This window comes from Podarcis cretensis (assembly GCF_951804945.1).
Source record: "Podarcis cretensis genome assembly, chromosome: 12".
Lineage (NCBI taxonomy): Eukaryota > Metazoa > Chordata > Lepidosauria > Squamata > Lacertidae > Podarcis > Podarcis cretensis.
Window position 1 is genome coordinate 3,172,513 of NC_137181.1, and position 24,913 is coordinate 3,197,425.

The 24,913-nt window shown below is 50.2% G+C and overlaps 1 protein-coding gene and 1 long non-coding RNA gene across 2 annotated transcripts in view; one reads left to right on the forward strand and one right to left on the reverse strand.

The window, feature by feature from the left end:
* The window catches only part of LOC307227194 (unconventional myosin-Ig-like), a 100,500-nt gene that overhangs the window by 39,514 nt on the left and 36,073 nt on the right, over window positions 1-24,913 (reverse strand). Inside the window, exons 12-18 of the mRNA XM_079996441.1 lie at window positions 21,150-21,220; window positions 18,688-18,762; window positions 15,139-15,271; window positions 10,110-10,276; window positions 8,626-8,833; window positions 5,754-5,977; window positions 3,752-3,896 (exon numbers count right to left, since the gene is read on the reverse strand). Coding sequence (XP_079852567.1) covers window positions 3,752-3,896; window positions 5,754-5,977; window positions 8,626-8,833; window positions 10,110-10,276; window positions 15,139-15,271; window positions 18,688-18,762; window positions 21,150-21,220 — 1,023 coding nt within the window. The remainder of the gene's footprint in view (window positions 1-3,751; window positions 3,897-5,753; window positions 5,978-8,625; window positions 8,834-10,109; window positions 10,277-15,138; window positions 15,272-18,687; window positions 18,763-21,149; window positions 21,221-24,913) is intronic.
* LOC307199358 overlaps window positions 1-24,913 on the forward strand; it is a 155,486-nt gene that overhangs the window by 27,391 nt on the left and 103,182 nt on the right. The gene's annotated exons all lie outside the window — the stretch shown is intronic.

A 24,913-nucleotide genomic window follows, 5' to 3' on the forward strand; every position in this document is an offset into this window, starting at 1 on the left:
TTGCGAGGCACCACTGTAGCTGTGGACTTCACTCTCCCCCCGCATAAGATAAAGAAGCTCCGATAACAGTTTTAGATTCTCAGCAAGCAAACCTGCCAACCTTCCCTCCTTCTCCTCCATCAGAATTTGGAGGAAGGCGGATGAAAGACACGCTGGGAAGTTGTGAAATGATGCTCTATGTCTCCTTTAGGGTTCCAGCAATTTAGGCAGGCGGCTGCTGGGTTTTTTTATAGCCTGCTTTGGATTGCTTTGATAAATGTTTCATGGCAAAGTCTTTCACATCTCTCTCTCTGTTCTGTTGTTTACTGCCTTGCGCCGTCCGTGGGATATAAATAAACAATTTCCCTGTATTCACCCTCTTTGCACATTTGAGTTGTCTCAGTTGTGGTTTTTACAGATTCCCTCGTGTCACCTTCCCTGCCTTCGCCTTCATCTTTTCAAAACTAAAATACCCCATCCGTTAGAGCAGTGCCTCTCAAAGTGGACAGTGGGATTACATTGGCGGGGGGTGGGGAGCCACTAAAAGGCAGGGGGGCATCAGGGGGGTATCAATCAATCAAATTTATTAAACGGTCACAGACCAGATTAACTCGTACAGCTAGTCAGCGAAGCATCACACCGGAAAAAACAAAGGACAATTTCAATACAGATTAGGCCACCAGGGGGGTATATAAAAAGGTAAAGGGACCCCTGACCATTAGGTCCAGTCGTCGCCGACTTGCTTTACTGGCCAAGGGAGCCGGCGTACAGCTTCCGGGTCATGTGGCCAGCAGGACTAAGCCGCTTCTGGCGAACCAGAGCAGCGCACGGAAACGCCGTTTACCTTCCTGCTGGAGCAGTACCTATTTATCTACTTGCACTTTGATGTGCTTTCGAACTGCTAGGTTGGCAGGTGCAGGGACCGAGCAATGGGAGCTCACCCCGTCGCGGGGATTAGAACCGCCGACCTTCTGATCGGCAAGTCCTAGGCTCTGTGGTTTAACCCACAGTGCCACCTACGTCCCTAAAAATGAATGTGTTACAAAATGATGCACATCTAAAAAGTGTGTCGCCAACATGCGAAGTCTGGAAAGCTCTGCCTTAACCATTTTGCTTGCCCTTCCCTGAACCTTCTGCAACTCTACAAGATTTTTAAAGCTTTTTAAAGCGAGGGGCCACCCCCTTGGGACATGCCACTGGGAATTGAACCCGAACCCTCCTGCATGCAGGGCAAATTCTCTGCCTGGGAGCCACAGGGCATGGCTAAAAGGTAAAGGTAAAGGGACCCCTGACCAGTGGGTCCAGTTGCAGACGACTCTGGGGTTGCAGTGCTCATCTCGCTTTATTGGCCGAGGGAGCCGGCGTACAGCTTCTGGGTCATGTGGCCAGCATGACTAAGCCGCTTCTGGCAAACCAGAGCAGTGCACAGAAATGCCGTTTACCTTCCCGCCGGAGCAGTACCTATTTATCTACTTGCACTTTGATGTGCTTTGCTTTCGAACTGCTAGGTGGGCAGAAGCAGGGACTGAGCAACAGGAGCTCACCCCGTCACGGGGATTCGAACCGCCATCCTTCTGATCAGCAAGTCCTAGGCTCTGTGGTTAAACCCACAGCTCCATCCGGGTCCGAGGGGGGTATATACTGGAGGTATAAATGACCCTCAGCCTTTGAAAAGTCTGGTATCCCTGGATCAAGTCCGTCAGTTTTGTTGAATGAATTAAACTGAATCATTCTAACTGGATTTTGAATGAACGTGCAATTAATTGCTCCTGTTTTGAATTTCCCTGTGTCATTACCTTCCTTGTTGGGTCACACAAACCCCTAATTCAGAGAGGAATCATCCCATAGGGACCACAAGCATCATCTAGTCCAACTACCTGCAACGCTGGAACTTCACCCAAGGCAGGACTCGAACTCGTGGCCCCAAGATAAAAAGTCTCATATGCTCTACCAACTGAGCTACCTCAATAACGCTTTTTATATGGTAGGGTAAGGGGCATCGGGAAAAGAGTTTATGGATCCGAAAAACTTGGGAACCACAGATCTAGAGCTTCCCTCCGCCAGCTGATGCTTGCTAACTTTCCCTGTTCCAAGCATGACGCTCTTGGGCCAAATACTAGAGAAAACAACTGCAGGTAGAGACTGCAGCCAAACACAGGCCCTACACCATGTTGTTAAAGCAGTGTTGTTGTTTAGTTGTTTAGTCGTGTCCGAATCTTCGTGACCCCCTGGACCAGAGCACGCCAGGCACTCCTGTCTTCCACTGCCTCCCGCAGTTTGGTCAGACTCATGTTTGTAGCTTCGAGAACACTGTCCCACCATCTCGCCCTCTGTCGTCCCCTTCTCCTTGTGCCCTCCATCTTCCCCAACATCAGGGTCTTTTCCAGGGAGTCTTCTCTTCTCATGAGTACTGGAGCCTAAGCTTCAGGATCTGTCCTTCCAATGAGCACTCAGGGCTGATTTCCTTCAGAATGGAGAGGTTGGATCTTCTTGCAGTCCATGGGACTCTCAAGAGTCTCCTCCAGCGCCAGAATTCAAAAGCATCCATTCTTCGGCGATCAGCCTTCTTTATGGTCCAGCTCTCACTTCCCTACATCACTACTGGGAAAACCAGAGCTTTAACTATATGGACCTTTGTTGGCAAGGTGATGTCTCTGCTTTTTTGTTAAAGCAGTATGACGCCACTTTAAACAGCCTTGGCTTCCCCCCTGAGAAGAGGGATTTGCTTGGGAGACCACTCTGGGAATTGTAGCTTTGTGAGTGAAACAGGGGTGTCTCAGCAACTCTTAGGAAGAGTAAGCAGAGGTCAGGTGGCCATCTCTTAGGGATTCTTGAGCTGCGATTCCTGCATTGCAGGGGGTTCGACTAGATGGCCACTGGGGGTCTCTTCCAATTCTTTGATTCTGTTATTCCCCCAAGGCTAGTAAAATGCTGAATCATAAGGTTCTTCTTAATTTTGGAGGAGGGGGCGTTGATTCAGGCGAGGCAGGGGTTGTAGAGGAGAATGGGAAGAGAGGTTTTTATCAAGGGGGGGTGCAGAGGAATGGATGAGCTGAGGAGGAGGAGGAGGAGGTTGGGCTTTTTCAAAAGCTCTGCAGTTACTATGGCAACTGGAAGGCAGCATCCAAAAAGTGTAAAGGGGGGGGGGAGTGGGAGCAGGCTCAGATAGAGGGGGGGGGGCATATGGGCCACTTGGCCCGGGCCTCCGATTCCAAAGGGGGCCACAGTCAGCATATACACAAAATTATTTATATACTTATTTATAAGACTTCAGTTATCCCCAGGGTAAAAAAAGGGGGGGCACATTATCTACCTGGCCTGGGCCTCTGCAAGGCCCTGAGTGGGAGAGGTTTGCTTCGTTTGGCTCCCAACTCACAAGCAAGACAGCAGTCCTGCAGTCCTTCCACAGCCATTGACTGATGCCTGCTTTTCCCTCCTTTCGGTTTTTATCGCTGTGAACTGCTTTGATGTGTATTTCCCAGGAAAGGGTTAACTTCGCCTCCTCTGTGTGATTTATTGCAGGCTCGCTTCCGACACCAGCTGCTGCTTGTGAGACTCAGCAGGGAGGAGGGTGGGGACAAAAACAGGATCCTTTTGCCCTGCCTGGTTATTGGGCCCTGGCCCTGCCTGTCACTGGCTCTGGCTCCGCCTACAGTTGGGCTCTCCACCTTCTCTCTCTGCCATTCCCAAGGGCCACCAGCCATCAACTGCGCAGGAGGGTGCAGAAATGGCAGGGCATCGACTTCTCGCCTCCACTTCCGGAAACACTTACCGAGACCAAGTAGTTCCTCCCCCAGCTCCTGGAGCATCCCCAGTCCTTCCGCAGGCCTTGCAAGACGTCTAGGGCTGCCACTTTGGCCTTGATCTGGTCCATGTCAGAGGGAGGGATGTTCTTCACGATCTGTCTGGCTCGCCACCTGGAGAAAGAGATTCCGGGAGAAGCTGAGAGAGAGCTTCCGACTGAAAGTCGTCAGGAAGAACTTTATTCTACGAGAGAGAGAGCAGAGGGATCTACACGAGTGGTTTTTAACGCTAAAAAAGAGTTAAGGTTCTGGTAACTATACAGTCCAACCCTTGCTTCCCGAACGGCTTAGTTGACGAACAAATGGGTTCCTGAACGGTGAAAACCCAGAAGTTAACTGTTCCGGTTTGCAAACGTTTTTTGGAAGCTGAACGTCTGACGCGGCTTCCGGTTGAATGCAGGAAGCTCCTGCAGCCAATCGGAAGCCGCGCCTTGGTTTTTGAACGTTTTGGGAGTCGAACGGACTTCCGGAATGGATTCAGTTCGAGTACCAAGGTTCACTGTATAGTAACATGACATTCTTTTTCAACGTTAAAACTGTGTTATTAAAATGTGACTCCAGAGGGTGGTCAAGAGCTCCCCTCCCCCCACAAACCAGGTAGATCATACAGCAAAGATCATACGGTAGATCACACTGCCCCTTATATAATGAAGCAAGAGAACGATTTTTAGCACCTATAAGGACAAGGTCCCCTGGCCAGAACCCCTCTGACATGATTTTATATCTCCTCGCAGACACAGATAAGTATGTGACCTGGCGTGTAGCGCTCTTTGCAACTGCCGCTAGGAAAATTAGAGCAAATTATATAGCCAAGGTAGCCACCATCTGTAAAGGAGATGAATTTATTTGACCCTATCTACATCCCCAAACTCCTAATATAATTGCACATTGTGTTAATTAACATTATTTTTTTAATATATTAGTGGCCATGTGATAATTTTAGCTTAGAAATTTTATTGTTTAATGTCTTAACTTGTATATGAAGGTACTTTTACAGCTCTGTTTAGGGCAGGTAATGTCTTGATAATATAAATGTTTTAAGTTTTTTGTATCAATCCAGTATATTTTCTTATAATTTTTGAATGATTCTGTGTACATTGTGGCAGCCTTTGGCTATGTGCAATAAAAGTGACTGACATACAGCAAAGGAAGCGAAAGAGAAACCAAATGTCTTGGGGTTTTTTTTTGGGGGGGGGACAATATTATTTAGTATCGTTCTAACAATGTTTAAAAGGTGAGTGTAGATCCAGCTGAATTCTGCTTGGCTGGGCTTGGCCCACGCGGCATGGGCGGGTGCTATCCAGATCTGTTTTGCTCTGAAACGAAGAGGTCAAAGTCAGCCATACCCAATCATTTCAGGGGGCCTCCTCGGAGCAAAACACAAGTATCAAACAATCCTTGCATCTGTACTGCCGCAGATCGGAACTCAAGATCGGCCACAGGCTCCGGCAATCGAAAAGGTATTTGGGCATAGAATCATAGAATCATAGAAGAGTTGGAAGAGACCACAAGGGCCATCGAGTCCAACCCCCTGCCAAGCAGGAAACACCATCAGAGCACTCCTGACATATGGTTGTCAAGCCTCTGCTTAAAGACCTCCAAAGAAGGAGACTCCACCACACTCCTTGGCAGCAAATTCCACTGTCAAACAGCTCTTACTGTCAGGAAGTTCTTCCTAATGTTTAGGTGGAATCTTCTTTCTTGTAGTTTGGAACCATTGCTCCGTGTCCGCTTCTCTGGAGCAGCAGAAAACAACCTTTCTCCCTCCTCTATGTGACATCCTTTTATATATTTGAACATGGCTATCATATCACCCCTTAACCTCCTCTTCTCCAGGCTAAACATGCCCAGCTCCCTTAGCCGTTCCTCATAAGGCATCGTTTCCAGGCCTTTGACCATTTTGGTTGCCCTCCTCTGGACATGTTCCAGTTTGTCAGTGTCCTTCTTGGGCACGGCGCCCTCTGCTGTTACCTGCGGAAGATGAGCTTGCTGTTCTCCTGGAACTGAGCCAGCACGGCCGGCGGTTCCGGCCACTCCACGCCCTTGCCGTAGTCCGCCATGCTGCGTACTGCCTGAAATCTCTCCACCAGCTCCAGCAGGTGAGACTTCACCTTGTGGCGCTTGTAGTAAGACATGATGGTGTAGGTGGCCCGCAGGTAACGGCAGCGCTTGCGGGCCAGGGCGCCCCTCCAGGCCTGCATAGGACGGACGAGTCAAATCAGGGCCAGACAAGCCATGACAACCATCCCACCACCACCACCAAACTCTCCCTGCACCCAGCCTCCTGGAAAAAAAGGTGAAAAGTAAAGGACCCCTGGACGGTTAATTCCAGTCAAAGGCGACTATGGGGTGTGGCGCTCATCTCGCTCTCAGGCCGAGGGAGCCAGCATTTGTCCACAGGCAGTTTTCGGTGTCATGTGGCCAGCAGGACTAAACTGCTTCTGGCGCAATGACGGAAACCAGAGGGCACAGAAACGCCATTGAGCTTCCTGCTGGAGTGGTACCTATTTATCTACTTGTACTGGTGTGCTTTCGAACTGCTAGGTTGGCAGGAGCTGGGACAGAGCAATGGGAGCTCACCCCTTCGCGGGGATTTGAATGGACCTTGTCTGCAGTGGCTCCCCATCTATGGAATGCTCTCCCCAGGGAAGTTCATCTGGCGCCTTCATTATACACCCTTAGGCGCAAGGCAAAAACATTCCTTTTTAAACAGACCTTTGATCTTATTGACATTCAACATCCTTTTTGAATGTGTCTTGGAGGTGTGTGAGAGTTATTGGGTTATTGCTTTTGGTTTGATTTAATAGGTTGTGATCTTGTTGTGAACTGCCCTGAGACCTCCGGGTATAAAGGTAAAGGTAAAGGGACCCCTGACCATTAGGTCCAGTTGTGACCGACTCTGGGGTTGCGGCGCTCATCTCGCTTTATTCACCGAGGGAGCCGGAGTACAGCTTCCGGGTCATGTGGCCAGCATGACTAAGCCACTTCTGGCAAACCAGAGCAGCGCATGGAAACGCCGTTTACCTTCCCGCCGGAGTGGTACCTATTTATCTACTTGCACTTTGACGTGCTTTTGAACTGCTAGGTTGGCAGGAGCTGGGACCAAACAACGGGAGTTCACCCCGTCATGGGGATTCGAACCGCCGACCTTCTGATCGGCAAGTCCTAAGCTCTGTGGTTTAACCCACAGCGCCACCTGTGTCCCACCTCCAGGTATAGGGTGGTGTATAAGTTGAATAAATAATAATAATTTGAACCGCCGACCTTCTGATCAGTAAGCCCAAGAGGCACAGTGGTTTAGACCACAGCGCCACCCATGTCCGGATTTCAGGGGCAGAACAGCCTTGCCTTGCATGCAGAAAGTTCCCAGGCTCCATCCTTGATGGAAGGCAGGGAAAACTCCCATCAGGGGAGTAGCTCAATGGCAGAGTGTCTGCCTTACGGGCAAAAGGTCCCAGGTTCAAGACTCCGTTGCCCTGTTTTGCCCGGGAGGTACCAAACAATTTAACCCCTGTGTTGCAAACAATAGTCAGTAATGTCCAAGGCAACACGATGACCAAATGCAATGATACGATATCAATATACACTTTATATACATAACTTTATGACCACTGCCCCATAGCAATTGTTGTCATACTTTTCCATTCACCATATAGATGGGTTTATGAAGCATTTCTGTATCCTTCTGCTGTGCTGAAGAAGAATTCCATGAAACAGTGGGTATATCTGGAACCGTATTTTTCGCCCTATAGGACGCACTTTTCCCCCTCCAAAAATGAAGGGGAAATGTGTGTGCGTCCTATGGAATGAATGCAGGCTTTTGCTGAAGCCTGGAGAGCGAGAGGGGTCGGTGCGCACTGACCCCTCTAGCTCTCCAGGCTTTAGGCAGCTATTCGCAAACCTTCTGAACCCGCCGGGCTCCGAAGGCTTGTGGATAGCAGCCTGTTCTGGGGGCTGGGGTCGGGGGAAGCTCAGGCTTCCCCTGTCCCAGCCCCACGGCTGGGGGGGGGAAAATAATTTTTCCCTCTTTACTTTCCCCCCCTAAAAACTAGGTACACCCTATGGTCCAGTGCGCCCTATGGAGCGAAAAATACGGTGCTTCAACAGCGTTGGACTCAATAAACAAAGCTTTACGGCTTGTTTTCATCAGATAAGAATCTGACCCATTGCTTCTTTCAGAGACTTGAATAGTCTACAAAGACTCTCAGAGACTTATAAGACTTTGGTTTTTTGTTTTCAAGAGAATCCATTTAGAGTGCATATTTTGTGGCTTACAGAGATTCTGTTTTGTGATCTCATATATTTCATATTATATAAAGAGTGTATATTGCTACCGTACCATTGTATTCATCATGTTGCCTTGGATATTACAGTGGTGCCCCGCAAGACGAACGCCTCGCAAGACGAAAAACCCGCTAGACGAAAGGGTTTTCCTTTTTGGAGGCGCTTTGCAAAACGAATTTCCCTATGGGCTTGCTTCGCAAGACGAAAACGTCTTGCGAGTTTTTCCGACTTTTTTTTCCTTCCCCCCCCCTTTTTCTAAGCCGCTAAGCCGCTTATCAGCTGATCCGCTAAGCTGATAAGCCGCTAAAAGCCGCTAAAAGCCACTAAGCCGCTAATAGCGCTAATCCGCTAAGCCATCAATGGGCTTGCTTCGCAAGTCGAAAAAACCGCTAGACGAAGAGAATCGCGGAACGGATTCTTTTCATCTTGCGAGGCACCACTGTACTGACCTGGAGGTATGGCAGCCCTTCGGGTGTGGAATTGGGCCCTGCATTCCTCCTGTCCATACTTGCAACTGTCGGCACAGTGTTTGCACAGGTGTAAACGGAAACCCGGGTACCTTTTGCAGTAGCAACACAATGATGGGGATCAGCTGCGCTCGTTCCTGCTCCAGTGTGAAAAGCGTCTGGGGCGTGCGGATAAAGATCTTGGTGTGCCCGTAGGCAACGTCGTCCTGGAAGCCATGCTGCTCCATCAAGGCCTGCGTGGCCTCCCGGTCGGTAGCCATGAGGTGGTTGGGCCATGTGTACTCACAGGTCATCTTATACCTGGGAAGGGAGGAATTTACCGGTGACTGGCCTGGCTTGAGATAAGAGTCTAGGAAATGCTGGCTGCTGGACTGCGGGATGGGACAGCACCATCCCAGCAACCTTTTTGCAGAGCTGCAAGCAAAACTGACACTCCATGCAAGGAGAAAGGTAGTAGCTGAGGCCACTACCCGCTGTGCTAGCTTTCTGCTTGCATGGACCATTGTTGTTAATACTTTTTTGGAGGAGTTTATTGCACAAAAGGTGAAAGCTGCCACTTCGGGACTGCACCACCTCATTCTGGGAGAGGAAATTGGGGTCCCTCTCCGAGGTCTCATTATACTTTGCTTACTTAAAGGTAAAGGGACCCCGACCGTTAGGTCCAGTCGCGGATGACTCTGGGGTTGTGGCGCTCATCTCACTTTACTGGCAGAGGGAGCTGGTGTACAGCTTCTGGGTCATGTGGCCAGCATGACTACAACGGTCGCGTTCTGGTAGCCAAGGATGGAAGACTGAAGAAACCCCAACTAAAGAATCATGGCAAGAAAAATTGATGGACTATGCAGAACTGGCAAAAGTGACTTATAAGATGAATGGGAACCCCTTACAAAGTATTTGAAGACGCAACGAAGTGAACTGGACTCCTTTGCAGGTTTTGAATAAACATTCACAAACTTTTTATTGATAATAATCAGCTAAATAGTTTGAGGATCTATACAACTTTGTAACATGCGGAAAACAGCAGTCTCAGAGAAACCAAAGCCTGGAACTGAGGGAAGTCGGGGGGGTGTGGGGGGGAGGGAGGAAAACTGGGGGGGAAACAAGGATGATATGTTTTTGGATAATGTTTTGTTTTAATTTTGAATAAAAAAAATAAATAAAATGTGGCCAGCAGGACTAAGCCGCTTCTGGCGAACCAGAGCAGCGTATGGAAACACAGTTTACCTTCCCGCCGGAGCAGTACCTATTTATCTACTTGCACTTTGATGTGCTTTCGAACTGCTAGGTTGGCAGGAGGAGGGACCGAGCAACGGGAGCTCACCCCGTCGTCGCGGGGATTCGAACCGCCAACCTTCTGATCGGCAAGTCCTAGGCTCTGTGGTTTAGACCAGAGCGCCAACCGCGTCCCTTTTGCTTACTTACCACACCCCAATATTCCTACCTTGAAAAACTACTTCCACTGATTTTTGCCATTGGGTGTATCAGGCCCAGGGTGCTAGCGGGGAAGGAAAAATTTGCCACCTTTGGAAAATTTGCGGTGCTGTGTTTGTACAGAAGGCCTGGCGGTGGTGCTTACCGGAGGAGGAAGCGGTCGTAAGGCTGCCTGTAGGCGAATCCCGCCCTCCGGACGTGCACGTTCTCAAGCAGCCCCAAATATGACACCTGATGGCGGCAGCGCTCCGCGTCGAAGAGCAAGGGCGACTTCTGGTCGTTTGGCTTGATGCAACGGACGTAATACGGCTCCTGTTCGGAAGAGGCAGGAAAGGAATCAAATAATGGATGTGGTTTGGCGACATTCCCTCCCATCCCAAACGCTTGCAGAGAGCCAGCAACTCACTGAGGAATTCTGCCTCCTGGAGAGGCAGCATGGCACAGTGGTTAGAGTGTTGGACTAGGAACCTGGGCTCGAACCCCCGCTCGGTAATCGCAAAGCTCGTTGGGTGACCTTGGGGGCCAGCCACTCCCTCTCGGCCTAGGCTGCCTTGCAGGGTTGTTGTTTCGGGGGGGGGAAGGAGGAGAGACAGCACCTTAAAAAGCAGAGACATCACCTTGCCAACAAAGGTCCATATAGTTAAAGCTATGGTTTTCCCAGTAGTGATGTATGGAAGTGAGAGCTGGACCATAAAGAAGGATAGTCGCCGAAGAATGGATGCTTTTGAATTCTGGTGCTGGAGGAGACTCTTGAGAGTCCCATGGACTGCAAGAAGATCCAACCTCTCCATTCTGAAGGAAATCAGCCCTGAGTGCTCACTGGAAGGACAGATCCTGAAGCTGAGGCTCCAAGACTTTGGCCACCTCATGAGAAGAGAAGACTCCCAGGAAAAGACCCTGATGTTGGGAAAGATGGAGGGCACAAGGAGAAGGGGACGACAGAGGACGAGATGGTGGGACTGAAGCTACCAGCATGAGTTTGACCAAACTGTGGGAGGCGGTGGAGGACGGGGTGCCTGGCGTGCTCTGGTCCAGGAGGTCACGAAGAGTCGGACAACAACAACAACAAAAGGAGGAGAGGGAGAAGAACCACATACACCACCTGGAGGCCGTTGGAGGAAAAGGTGGGGTATAAAGGAGACAGATAAATATATAGCTGGTGGAGAACAAAAACAGGTGGAATTGGAACGCAGCAATATCTAGGCGGACGACAGAGGACGAGATGGTTGGACAGTGTTCTCGAAGCTACCAGCATGAGTTTGACTAAACTGTGGGAGGCAGTGGAAGACAGAAGTGCCTGGCGTGCTCTGGTCCAGGGGGTCATGAAGAGTCGGACACGACTAAACGACCAAACAACAACAATATCTAGGCTTGGGCAGGGCAGAACGTAGATCAGTGCCACACCTGGAATTCCGTGCACAGGTTCTTCTTATATTCTGAGCCCACATCCCCAGCCAGTTGGCCCTCTCTCCCCCCCTCTCTCTGCCTAGCCGACAGAGTACTGTATTTTTCGCTCTATTGGACGCAGTTTTTCCCCTCCTTGCCTTCTTCCATAGCTGCGCGCAACCCCTCTGGCAGGGAGAGGTTGTGTGCAGCCTGTACGTTGCTCTTTGGGGCTGGGGGGAGGAATATTTTTTTTCTTGATTTCCCCCCCTAAGAACTGGGTGCGCCCTATGGTCCGGTGCGCCCTATGGTGCGAAAAATACGATAGTTGCATGGGTAAAAACGGGCGAGAGGCAGCCATGCTTTGTGTGTTTGCCCCCGGGTTCCCTGGAGGCGCAGAAGCTGGAAATGCAATCGATAATCACAACAGGCTTATTTATAGAGCCCCGGTGGCGTGCAAAGGGGGACCATCTGGGCTCTCCTGTCTCTCCACGGCGCTCTGATTCCTCTCCCAGAGGCATCTAATTTTGGTTCCCGGCGAGAGAGACGGGAGCCAAGGAATGCAGGGGGGGCCTTGGTGCCTGCCAACGGTTACCAAGGCAGCTGGGGACCCCCGGCGGCCTGCTCTTGCCAGCGCCTTCTCAGGACCGGCTGTTGCAGGAATCGAGGGAAACAGAGTGCAAATGGAGATGGGGAGCTGGTCCAAATAATAATAATAATAATAATAATTTTTATTTATACTCCGCCCTCCCCAGCTAAGACTGGGCTCAGGGTGGCTAACACCAGGTATAAAAACAATTGATAAAATACAACTTAAAAACAAGATTAAAATACAATATTAAAATGCAGCCTCATTTCAGAAGAAACTCAAATCAAAAACTTTTGGAGGGATGAAAACGTCAAATCTTCACCAAGGCCAACTATCCAGACTGGTCCTATGTGGGCCAGAAAAAAGCCAGGGAAATCCCCAAATAGGAGTTCCAACACAGAAGGAGAAAGAAAAAAGGAAAGAGGGGATCAAATTGACTCCAAGCCAAAGGCCAGGCGGAACAACTCTGTCTTACAGGCCCTGCAGAAGGAAATCAGATCCTGCAGGGCCCTGGTCTCATGAGACAGAGCGTTCCACCAGGCTGGAGCCAGTGTTAAAAAGGCCCTGGCTCTGGTTGAGGCTAATCTGACTTCCTTAGGGCCGAGGACCTCTAAAAGGTAAAGGTAAAGGGACCCCTGACCATTAGGTCCAGTTGCAGACGACTCTGAGGTTGCGACGCTCATCTCGCTTTATTGGCCGAGGGAGCCGGCGTACAGCTTCCGGGTCATGTGGCCAGCAGGACTAAGCCACTTCTGGCGAACCAGAGCAGCGCGCGGAAACGCCGTTTACCTTCCCACCGGAGCGGTACCTATTTATCTACTTACACTTTGACGTGCTTTTGAACTGCTAAGTTGGCAGGAGCAGGGACCGAGCAATGGGAGCTCACCCCGTTGCGGGGATTCGAACCGTCGACCTTCTGATCGGCAAGTCCTAGGCTAGTGGTTTAACCCACAGCGCCACCCGCGTCCCTAGGGTATTGCTATTTATGGACCTTCAGGTCCTCTGCAGGGCATACTGGGAGAGGCGGTCCCGTAGGTACGAGGGTCCTAGGCCGCGAAGAGGGGCTTGTTGCCTCCTCCCCTTGAAGCTGGTACTTCAATGCAGAAGCTCAGTTCTTTTTCTGTTCCTTTCAGTTTACATGTATTTATTGATAATAAAACAAAGCATGTAAGAACATAAGACAAACCCGGCTGGATCAGGCCAATGGGAGCCCATCGAGTCCAGCATCCTGTTCTCACAGTGGCCAACCAAACGCCTGTGGGAAACCAACAAGCAGTTTCTCCCCTGTGGTGGTTTCCAACGACTGGTATTCAGAAACCTTGCAGCCTCCAGCTGTGGCGGCAGGACAGAGCCACCCCGGCTAGCAGCCCTGGTCCAAGCACTTTTGTACAGTGGTGCCCCGCAAGACGAACGCCTCGCAAGACGGAAAACCCGCTAGACGAAAGGGTTTTCCGTTTTGGAGGTGCTTCGCAAAACGAATTTCCTATGGGCTTGCTTCGCAAGACGAAAATGTCTTGCGAGTTCCTGCGGGGTTTTTTTCCTCCCCCCCCCTTTTTCTAAGCCGCTAAGCCGCTTATCAGCTGATCCGCTAAGCCGCTAAGCCGCTTAACAGCTGATCCGCTAAGCCGCTTAACAGCTGATCCGCTAAGCCGCTAAGCCGCTTATCAGCTGATCCGCTAAGCCGCTAATAGCGCTAATCCGCTAATGGGCTTGCTTCGCAAGACGAAAAAACCGCAAGACGAAGAGACTCGCGGAACGGATTCTTTTCATCTTGCGAGGCACCACTGTACATGTTAATCGGCCGGAAAAGCGCATTACAAAATTCAGAGAAGGGGAAATTTAGAAGGATGGCTCTTTTTCGGGTTGCAAGCTGTTTGGGGAAGTGCGGATTGGGAAGATTCCCCATTAACCAAACCAAACCCCTTTCCTTCTTCGGGGCAGGGAGGGGGTGTCAGCTTGCATTCCTTAGTGCAGAAAGTATTGTTCTGATGTGTAGAGATCTTTCCTATTCTAATTGATTCAAGAGGGTTCCGGAAGCTTCTCTGGGTGAAAGAAACAAGCAGAAGGTTCCTGATGTTTGGGTTATTCCTTCAGAGAGTACAGCTGGCGTAAACTGGTTTGTTATCTCTTCTGACAAGGTCAGGCAGACTATAATAATAAAGTGAGGAGCCTGGGTTTCACTTATTCTTCCAATATCTCTCTCTCTCTCTCTCTCTCTCTTTCTTTCTTGTGTGGTGTTCTGTACATAATATGATTAGTGTTAAGGTTTAGACTTACTGTATTATAAGTTATTTTAAGTTTAAGCTAAGTCTGCTGCAACTGGATTTCTGATGGACAGGGCCAACCCTGAAAGTATTGGATTTGTGACCATTCTGCTCATTTGCCTTCAGCAGCAGTAAAGCTCTGCTGGATGAAATACAATTGCTTCTGGTCTATTTTTGGGGAATCCTGCAACTTGTTTTATGTTTTTACTCTGCTAATTATACTGTGATGGCCTGGGACTCAGGCTTAGACTCGGAACCAGAGGCGTCTCAATCTGCACCGGATCCTTTGCCTCAGGCATCATCTGAACCAAGTCTGGGGCCTGATCCTGAAGAGTCCCAGTCTGCGCAGGTTCCCCTGCAACAAACACCAGCTGGGCCGAGTCAGGGGCCTCATCCTGCCCTGGCTCCAGATGTGGGGATGACGTCATTGCCTTCAGCTGGGCCATCACTTACAGCTGCTCCACTACCGGTTGGGTCAGGGGAGGCTGAGGCGGCCCCTGGGTCTAGTCACCCACTGACGTCTCCCGAGCTGCAGAGACTAAGGTCTGAGAGTAGGAGAGACCTGAGTACTCGCAGGAGGAGTGCTCGCCTCCGGGCGAAACAGGGAGGTGAGTCGCCAGGGGATCAGGACCAGTCACTACCCCAATAAAGATAAAAGGCTGTCTGATCCTGCTCCAGGTTGCTGGAGCAACATTGCTATATGCCAGATCCTGTACCTGTCCTTGCCTGGTTTCCTGCCTCGTGTCCTGCCTTGGCCCTGTTGGACTGACTCCCAGCAGAACCTTCAGACTCTGGACCGGTCCTGGACCGTGTTTCATGGGTTACCCCCGGGCCCAGCACATAAACATTGGAATCTGCTCTGGATCAATATTGAGTAGAATTTCAATTACAGGGTGTGTTTTTGCACAGGGGTGTGTGTGTGTGTTATCTGAAGTTACCTTCGACGCCAGGTTGTCCACCAGCGCCACAATGGAGTTTTTGAAGAGGGTGGCAGCCGTCAGAGGCCTCTTGGTGACCTCGGTGATGCTCTGCAGGCCCTCTGGCCACATGTCCTGGAGGACGGGGTCTGCGCTGGGGAAAGAGCACAGAGCGGGAGTGAGGGGGTGCAGGCCTCTGCCAAAGCCAACCATTCCTTAACCCTCACCCTCTCTGGGCATGGCCCACTGCTGACCATGCGTGGGTGAACATCACAGGTAGCAGAGGAGCTACGAACTTGCAGGGTGCAACTCATCCACCCTAGGGGATTAAGGGTAACGTGGTCACGGGTTCAAGCCCCAGCATTTCCAGTTAAATGCTGTGCACTGTTGACCAAGCTTCTCAGCAGCCCAGAAAGCACACCCAACTCCAGCTCCCATCAGCCTGTCCTGGATGTGTCCGTTTGCATTTCTTAGTGCAGAAAGCATTGACCTGATGTTTAGAGATCTTTCCTATTCTAAGCACAGTCATACCTCGGGATAAATATGCTTCAAGTTAAGTATTTTCAGGTTGCGCGGCACGGCGACATGCACAGATGGTCAAAATGACATCACGTGCATGCGCAGAAGCGGCAAAATGCAACCCACAGATGCGTGGACACGGGTTGTGTTCGCTTCAGGATGTGACCGAGGCTCTGGAACGGATCCCATTCGCATCCCGAGGTACCACTGTAATTCAAGTGGGTTCTGGAAGCCACCCCGGAAATGATCTCTTTCAGCTTCTGCCTTCTGGAAGAAGGTAAAGGTAAAGGGACCCCTGACCATTAGGTCCAGTCGTGACCGACTCTGGGTTGCGACACTCATCTCGCTTTACTGGCCAAGGGAGCCGGCGTACAGCTTCCGGGTCATGTGGCCAACAGGACTAAGCCACTTCTGGCGAACCAGAGCAGCGCATTGAAACGCCGTTTACCTTCCTGCTGGAGTGGTACCTATTTATCTACTTGCACTTTGACGTGCTTTCAAACTGCTAGGTGGGCAGGAGCAGAGACCAAGCAACAGGAGCTCACCCCGTCGCGGGGATTCGAATTGCCGACCTTCTGATCGGCAAGCCCTAGGCTCTGTGGTTTAACCCACAGCGCTACCCACTTCCCTTCTGGAATAAGGTACAGGGTTATAAAGACCAGGACTAGCCACCTGAGAAACAGTTCCTATCCAAATGCGATTTTGGTTTTAAACGCAGTGTAAGGTAGTCTCTGTGGGAGTATATTGTATTTAATTATGGGGTATCAGAGTTTTTAGGGGGCTAACCAGGCTGGGATAGCTGGGATAGCAGGCTTGTTGGTTTATGGATGGCTGATGTCAATTTTTCCAATTTCGTTGTTCTGTATGGGACAGTGACAATAAAGATTATCGTATCGTATTAAGTTTCTCTGTGTGAAAGAAGCAAGCAGAAGGTTCCTGATGTTTGGGTTATTCCTTCAGAGAAGTTGGGTACAGCTGGTGTAAACAGGTTCTGTTATCTCTTTCTATCCAGGTCATACGGATTATAATAGTAAGGCCAGAAGCAGCCTGGGTTTCACTCTCTCTTTCTACCTCTTTCCCTTCTGTATGTAGTGTTAAGGTTTAGATTTATTATAAGTTATTGTAAGTTTAAGTTAAGTCCGCTGCAACTGGATTTCTTACGGACAGGGCCAATCCTGAATGTATTGGATTTGTGACCATTCTGCTCATTTGCCTTCAGTAGCAGTAAAGCTCTGCTGCGTGGAGTATTAATTGCCTCTGGTCTATTTTTTGGGAATCCTGCAACGTGTTTTAAGCTTTCACTCTGCTAACTATACATCAGAATCTGCTCTGGATCAATATTGAGTAGAATTCCATGACAGAGTAGCGGTGGCGAAGCTGTTAGAGGAAGGTACATAAACCAGCAGTGGGGAGCAGGAGTGCCAAATTGAATATTGGACAGGGGCAAATAAGTCCCATGTAATCGATCAGGGGTCAGCAAACTTTTTCAGCAGGGGCCAGTCCACTGTCCCTCAGACCTTGTGGGGGGCCAGACTATATTTTTTGGGGGGGAAATGAATTAATTCCCATACCCCACAAATAACCCAGAGATGCATTTTAAATAAAAGGACACATTCTACTCATGTAAAAAAGATTCCACCTAAACATTAGGAAGAACTTCCTGACAGTAAGAGCTGTTCTACAGTGGAATTTGCTGCCAAGGAGTGTGGTGGAGTCTCCTTCTTTGGAGGTCTTTAAGCAGAGGCTTGACAACCATATGTCAGGAGTGCTCTGATGGTGTTTCCTGCTTGAAGGGGGTTGGACTCGATGGCCCTTGTGGTCTCTTCCAACTCTAGGATTCTATGATTCTATGATTCTATGAAAAACACGCTGATTCCCAGACCATCCGTGGGCCGGATTGAGAAGGCGATTGGGCCGGATCCAGCCCCCGGGCCTTAGTTTGCCTACCAATAGATCACACGATGCAGTGCACACATACCATTTGAATGGCAATGCCCATCAGCTTGGGGAGGGGACTGGCTTCCTCAAATATTTTATTAGGGGGGCCGAAGGGGCCTCAGCCCCTAGGAGTTGGTTCCTATGAAGGGGAGCGGTCCCCAGCTGCTGCAACTGCTTGCGAGCAGCTGCCTAGACGTGAGGTTGGTGTTTTTGTTGGGATGCGTCCAAGGAAACGGGGGCAATTGGCAGGCCCCCAGCTGACTCCAGCCCACCGGCCGGCAACCAAGCGATCTCCAGTCCTTGGACCAGCATGTAACTGCGACTCGAGCTTCAGAAGCTGAGCACGCAAGCCAGCAGAGATAAGAACTCTTCACAACAGAAGGGCGGATAGAGGCTGTGTAAAGCGTATTTAAAGGTAAAGGGACCCCTGACCGCTAGGTCCAGTCATGACCGACTCTGGGGTTGTGGCGCTCATCTCGCTTTACTGGCCGAGGGAGCCGGCGTACAGCTTCCAGGTCATGTGGCCAGCAGGACTAAGACGCTTCTGGCGAACCAGAGCAGCGCACGGAAACACCGTTTACCTTCCCGCCGGAGTGGTACCTATTTATCTACTTGCACTTTGACATGCTTTCGAACTGCTAGGTTGGCAGGAGCAGGGACCGAGCAACGGGAGCTCACCCCGTTGCGGGGATTCGAACCGCCAACCTTCTGATCGGCAAGTCCTAGGCTAGTGGTTTAACCCACAGCGCCACCCACGTTTACAGGCATTTTATTCAGCATCAGGACAAAGGGAAAAACATGTCTTTTCCCTTTTGTGTCCAAGCAAGCAGCGTAAGCAAAAGCTATACACAAACGAAAGTTCCCAGCAAACTGTGCTGGAATGTAAACAGGCATGTGACACACAACAGCCTGTTCCTCTTAAGGTGGAACGGAATAGTCTAACAGTTTTATTAGTATCCGGAACTGCAGAAACAAGTGTTATCTCCGACAATAAAGAGTGAACTCTCTCCCTTTGGTCGGGGAAGGCACGGCGGACAAATGTTCTGACCTGATATATATTGTCATTTGATCAAGGTCATTCTGGAAGCTCCGCCTGGCCTCAGGCCTACATACCTGTTGTACATCAGCCGCTTGAAGTCCTGGAAAAGAGTGTCCTTGTTCTTGTCCAGAAATCCCTCCACGGAGTACCTGAAACACAGATCCGTAGAGGCTTGTAAAAACCCGGCCGGTTTGCTTGCTGTGTAGCTTCCCATGCTTGTGACGCCTCCTCCTTCCAGCCTTTGCCCTCTTCTCCCTCTGACCGCTCATGATTGTCCCGCCGCCACTCCCCAGGATCTGAACCCTTTTGCCTTGGCGGTTCCCCGGCTGGTTCCCCGCACCACTCCTCCGCGTCTAACCAGTCCCTGACCTGACACTGAGTTGGGATTCGAACCCTGGTCTCTCCCAGGCACTAGTTTGAAACTCTAAACCATACACGGGCTTACCCTACCCTACGCTACAGCAGGTATACAGCCTTGGTTCAGAATACCTGTCAGGGAACTGCCATCGGAGCCAGGGGGAGAGAGAGGGCTTCCAGAGGGATTCCGGAGAGCGTCCCGGGATGGGGAGATGCAGCCCATCTTCTGGGGAAGGAAATCAGCGTAGCACCAGTGGAGAGGGGGGGGCAGATGGGGGAATCGGCGAGGCGGTCCCATGACTCCTCGCCGGGGACCAGCAGGGAGAGCACGGGTCCTCCGCTGCCCACACCCTCCTTGCGCAGAAGGCTTCCGCGCAGGGAGAGTAGGCGGAGACTAGGCGTCAAAGAGCTTCTTTGCTGGAAGAAGTTCAAGAAACGCCCACTGACGGATTCTGCCAGCGATTGAGACAGCCACGGGCGAGTGGCTGTCCGGACAGAAAAGGTTCACTCAGGCAACCCAGCCAGGTGTGGCGCCGGTTTACGCACGAGCAACCCCTAGAACCATCACAATACCTAAAGGAGAGTCTCCACCCCCATCGTTCTGCCCGGACACTGAGGTCCAGCGCCGAGGGCCTTCTGGCGGTTCCCTCACTGCGAGAAGTGAGGTTACAGGGAACCAGACAGAGGGCCTTCTCGGTGGTGGCACCCTCCCTGTGGAACACCCTCCCAGCAGATGTCAAAGAGAAGAACAACTACAGTGGTACCTCTGGATGCAAACGGGATCCATTCCGGAGCCCTGTTCGCATCCTGAAGCGACCGCAACCCGCATCTGCGCATGGGCGGGTCGCGATTCACCACTTCTGCGCATGCGTGTGATGTCATTTTGAACGTCTGCGCATGAGCGAGCGGCGAAACCCGGTAGTAATGCGTTCCGTTGCTTCTGGGTTGCCGTGGAGCGCAACCCGAAAACGCTCAGCCTGAAGCAACTTCAACCCGAGGTGTGACTGTACCAGACTTTTGGAAGACATCAGAAGGCAGCCCTCTTTAGGGAAGCTTTTAATGTTTAACAGACCACTGTATTTTAATACTTTGTTGGAAGCCGCCCAGAGTGGCTGGGGAAACCCAGCCAGATGGGCGGGGTATAAATAATAAATTTATTATTATTATTATTATTATTATTATTATTATTATTATTATTATTAATAATTTATTATTTGTACCCCGCCCATCTGGCTGGGTCTCCCCAGCCACTCTGGGCGGCTTCCATAAAAACCAAAAATACACTAAAATATCACAGATTAAAAACTTCCTTGAACAGGGCTGCCTTAAGATGTCTTCTGAATGTCAGGTAGTTATTTATTGCTTTGACATCTGCTGGAAGGGCATTCCACAGGGCGGGCGCCACTACCGAGAAGGCCCTCTGCCTGGTTCCCTGTAGCTTTGCTTCTCGCAATGAAGGAACCGCCAGAAGGCCCTCGGCGCTGGACCTCAGCGTCCGGGCAGAACGATGGGGGTGGAGACGCTCCTTCAGGTATACTGGGCCAAGGCCGTTTAGGGCTTTAAAGGTCAACACCAGCACTTTGAATTGTGCTCGGAAACGTACTGGGAGCCAATGTAGGTATTATTATTACCGTATTTTTCGCCCTATAGGACGCACTTTTTCCCCTCCAAAAATGAAGGGGAAATGTGTGTGCGTCCTATGGGGCGAATGCAGGCTTTTGCTGAAGCCTGGATAGTGAGAGGGGTCGGTGCACACCGACCCCTCTCGCTCTCCAGGCTTCGCGGACCTCTCCGCAAGCAGCGGGAGCGCTCCCGCTGCTTGCGGAGAGTTGCCTGCGTGCTGAAGCCTGCGCGCGCTGAGCTCAGCGCGTCCAGGCTTCGCGGACCTCTCAGCAAGCAGCGGGAGCCAGCGCTGGGCTCCCACAGCTTGCAGAGAGCTGCCTGTTTGGGGGCTGGGGTCGGGGGAAGCTCGGGCGGGCCTCCCCCACCCCAGCCCCATGCCTGGGGGGGGGAAAATAATTTTTTCCCCTTTATTTCCCCCCCAAAAAACTAGGTGCGCCTTATGGGACGGTGCGTCCTATAGGGCGAAAAATACGGTATTATTATTATTATTATTACAAACCCCATGCCCCCTTCCACAAATAATGGAGTACAACCTTCAAGCCAGAGCAAAACTCACGTGACATCTCCTGCGTAGTGCTTAATGCGGAAATCGCGTCCGAAATCCATGGACTTGTCAGCAGGATTAAGCTGCAGGCAGGAGGAAGGAAGCAGACATTCATTCATTCATTCATTCATTCATTTGACCTCCTTATAGCTGTAAATCTCAGGGCGGTTCACAACATGAAACTGAAACATATCACTGTGAAGACGATTCAGCTCCTTTCACAATGCAGTGAAGCTGAATGTGGGGAGAATCAGGGAAAGAGGGAAGGGGGTGTTGAAAGAGGGAAGGGGGTGTTGAAACAAAGCCACTGATCGTTTGCAGATCGGGAAGAGAGATAAGGGACACTAGAGATAAAGGAGGCTGCCTGGGAGCTGGGAAGTAACTTGCAAGGAGAGGAGACAGGAAGACTAAAGCAATGAGGAGAGAAATTGGAAGAAAAGGAGGAGCAAAAAACTGCTCCAGCTAAGGAAAATACACTAAGGCAAACAAGAGGGAAGGGAGTGTTGAAAGGAAACAGCTGATCGGTGGGATCGGGAGAGAGATAAGGGATGCTAGCGGAGGCTGCCTGGGAGGGGGAGGTAAAAGCCCATGGATCCTCAGGATTTTTGCATTGGGTCACCCCAAATTCACCATCAGATCACATAGCATGTCCATGGTTACAGCCTGCACAAAAAACACACACACATCCACTACTGCAATGGCGCAATGGCGCAAAAACGTGGTTACAAAGCACGTATCCACATGGATTCTTAGGATTTTTGCATTGGGCTACCCCAAACTCATGGTCAAATCACATGGCTGTGGCCACAGCACAAACCACAAAAATCATACATCCACTGTTTTGTTCAGAATTTTTTTCCCCCTTGTTTTCCTCCTCTAAAAACTAGGTGTGTCTTATGGTCAGGTGCGTCTTATGGAGCGAAATATAGTTTATTGTAATCATTTTTATTTGGTTTTGCAAATATTAGTTTATACAGCAGTTCTCAACCTGTGGGTCCCCAGATGTTGTTGGACTACAACTCCCATCATCCCTGAGCTCTGGCCTTGCTAGTTAGGGGTGATGGGAGTTGTAGTTCAACAACATCTGGGGAACCACAGGTTGAGAAAGGCTGGTTTATAACAATCCAAATTACATATCCATATTTAGAAATTTCCCCAGATCCCTGGACTTCCCACCTTTACCCTCCATCGATCCTATCATACACCCTCTTAACTGCATATTTTCCCACAGTCCATATTTTGTATCTTTTCATCTTGTCCATAATGTTAATTACATTACAAGTGTTATTAAAATCCTCCTAGTGTTTTCATCTGTTTACAGCAGGCACCCCCAAACTCGGACCTCCAGATGTTTTGGGACTACAATTCCCATCATCCCTGACCACTGGTCCTCTTAAGGTCCACAAATGACAACATTTTGGAGGTCCCAGGTCGCAAGGTGGTTAGATTGGTCTCAACTAGGGCCAGGGCCTTTTCAGTACTGGCCCCGACTTGGTGCAACGCTCTGTCCCAAGAGACCAGGGCCCTGCGGGACTTGACATCTTTCCACAGGGCCTGAAAGACAGAGCTGTTCCGCCAGGCCTTTGGTTTGGACTCAGTCTGACCCTCATGTTTCCCTCCCCTTATGGTCTTGATTTATCGGCTATTTTAAAACGAGGCTGCATTTTAAATTGCATTTTAACCTGTATTTTAAATTGTGTTTTCTCTCTCTCTCTCTCTCTCTCGCTCTCTCTCTCTCTCTTTTCCCCCTATTATGTTTTTACTGTGATTTTATTGGTGTTATCCGCCCTGAGCCCAGCTCTGGCAGGGGAGGGAGGGATATAAATAAAATTTTTTATTATTATTATTAGCTAGGAATGATGGGAGTTGTAGTCCCAAAACATCTGGAGGGCCAAGTTTGGGGGTGCCTGGTTCACAGTGATCTCCTAGATAAATTATAACAATTTCCCCATTCTTTATTGAAGTTTAGGTCTTCTCGGTTCCTTCCAGAGGAGGTAGCTCTGCTAATATGGGTATGAATGGCTGGGAGGGTGGATAGTGACGTCTGTATGTGGGAAGCCGCTGAGTTTGTGTTTGGAGAAGTCACTGTTGGAGGGTGTGGAGTGTGGGCGCCGCTTGGATCACAGCGATTTTGCTCAGCTGCTAGCAATGCTTTCAATATTTTTCCATTGTATTTCTGTATTTGATTGCGACTTCTATATGTTGAAGAGCATATTTATTTTGCTGCCAAGGATGCAGCTTCCAACGTGAATTTCTTTTTGTTTGGTTTTCTTTTGCAATGCTCTATGTTCTAGAGGGACGCGGGTAGCGCTGTGGGTTAAACCACAGAGCCTAGGACTTGCCGATCAGAAGGTTGGCGGTTCGAATCCCCGCAATGACGGGGTGAGCTCCTGTTGCTCGGTCCCTGCTCCTGCCAACCTAGCAGTTCGAAAGCCCGTCAAAGTGCAAGTACCTTTCGGCAGGAAGGTAAACGGCGTTTCCGTGTGCTGCTCTGGTTCGCCAGAAGTGGCTTAGTCATGCTGGCCACATGACCCGGAAGCTGTACGCCGGCTCCCTCGGCCAGTAAAGCGAGATGAGTGCCGCAACTCCAGAGTCGGCCACGACTGGACCTAATGGTCAGGGGTCCCTTTACCTTTACCTATCAATGTTCTATCCATGTTAAGGTATTGCTGTAAACTACTTAGATTTTGGGGGACGCAGGTGGCGCTGTGGGTTAAAGCCTCAGCGCCTAGGACTTGCCGATCGAAAGGTCGGCGGTTCGAATCCCTGCGGCGGGGTGCGCTCTCGCTGCTCGGTCCCAGCGCCTGCCAACCTAGCAGTTCGAAAGCACCTCCGGGTGCAAGTAGATAAATAGGGACCGCTTACCAGCGGGAAGGTAAACGGCGTTTCCGTGTGCGGCTCTGGCTCTGGCTCTGGCTCTGGCCAGAGCAGCGATGTCACGCTGGCCACGTGACCCGGAAGTGTCTCCGGACAGCGCTGGCCCCTGGCCTCTTAAGTGAGATGGGCGCACAACCCCAGAGTCTGTCAAGACTGGCCCGTACGGGCAGGGGTACCTTTACCTTTACCTTACTTAGATTTTATATATATATATATATATATATATATATATATATATATATATATATATTGCTATAGAAACGATCTGTATAAATAGACAGAAAGAACTGCTCAACAGTGGAACAGGCTACCTCAGAAGGCGGTAAACTCTGTTCCCCTGGAGATTTCCTTTCTCTCCCTTAACCTGTGCCGGATTTACGTATAAGCGAAACAAGCTTTAAATAATTTAAAGGGGGAAAAAACCTGTATGTTCATTTCCAAAATATAAGCTAAAAAAACAAATAAAATCAAGCCTGCATACAGCAACAGCATTTTGTGTTGTGTAGGCCCCTAGTCATGGGCCCCACCTGCTTGCCAGCTCCCTAAAATATCACTGGTTTGCTCACAAAGGTCCGTATACTTAAAGTCATGGTTTTCCCAGTCGTGATGTATGGAAGTGAGAGCTGGACCATAAAGAAGGCTGATCGCCGAAGAATGGATGCTTTTGAATTCTGGTGCTGGAGGAGACTCTTGAGAGTCCCATGGACTGCAAGAAGATCAAACCTCTCCATTCTGAAGGAAATCAGCCCTGAGTGCTCACTGGAAGGACAGATCCTGAAGCTGAGGCTCCAAGACTTTGGCCACCTCATGAGAAGAGAAGACTCCCTGGAAAAGACCCTGATGCTGGGAAAGATGGAGGGCACAAGGAGAAGGGGACGACAGAGGACGAGATGGTGGGA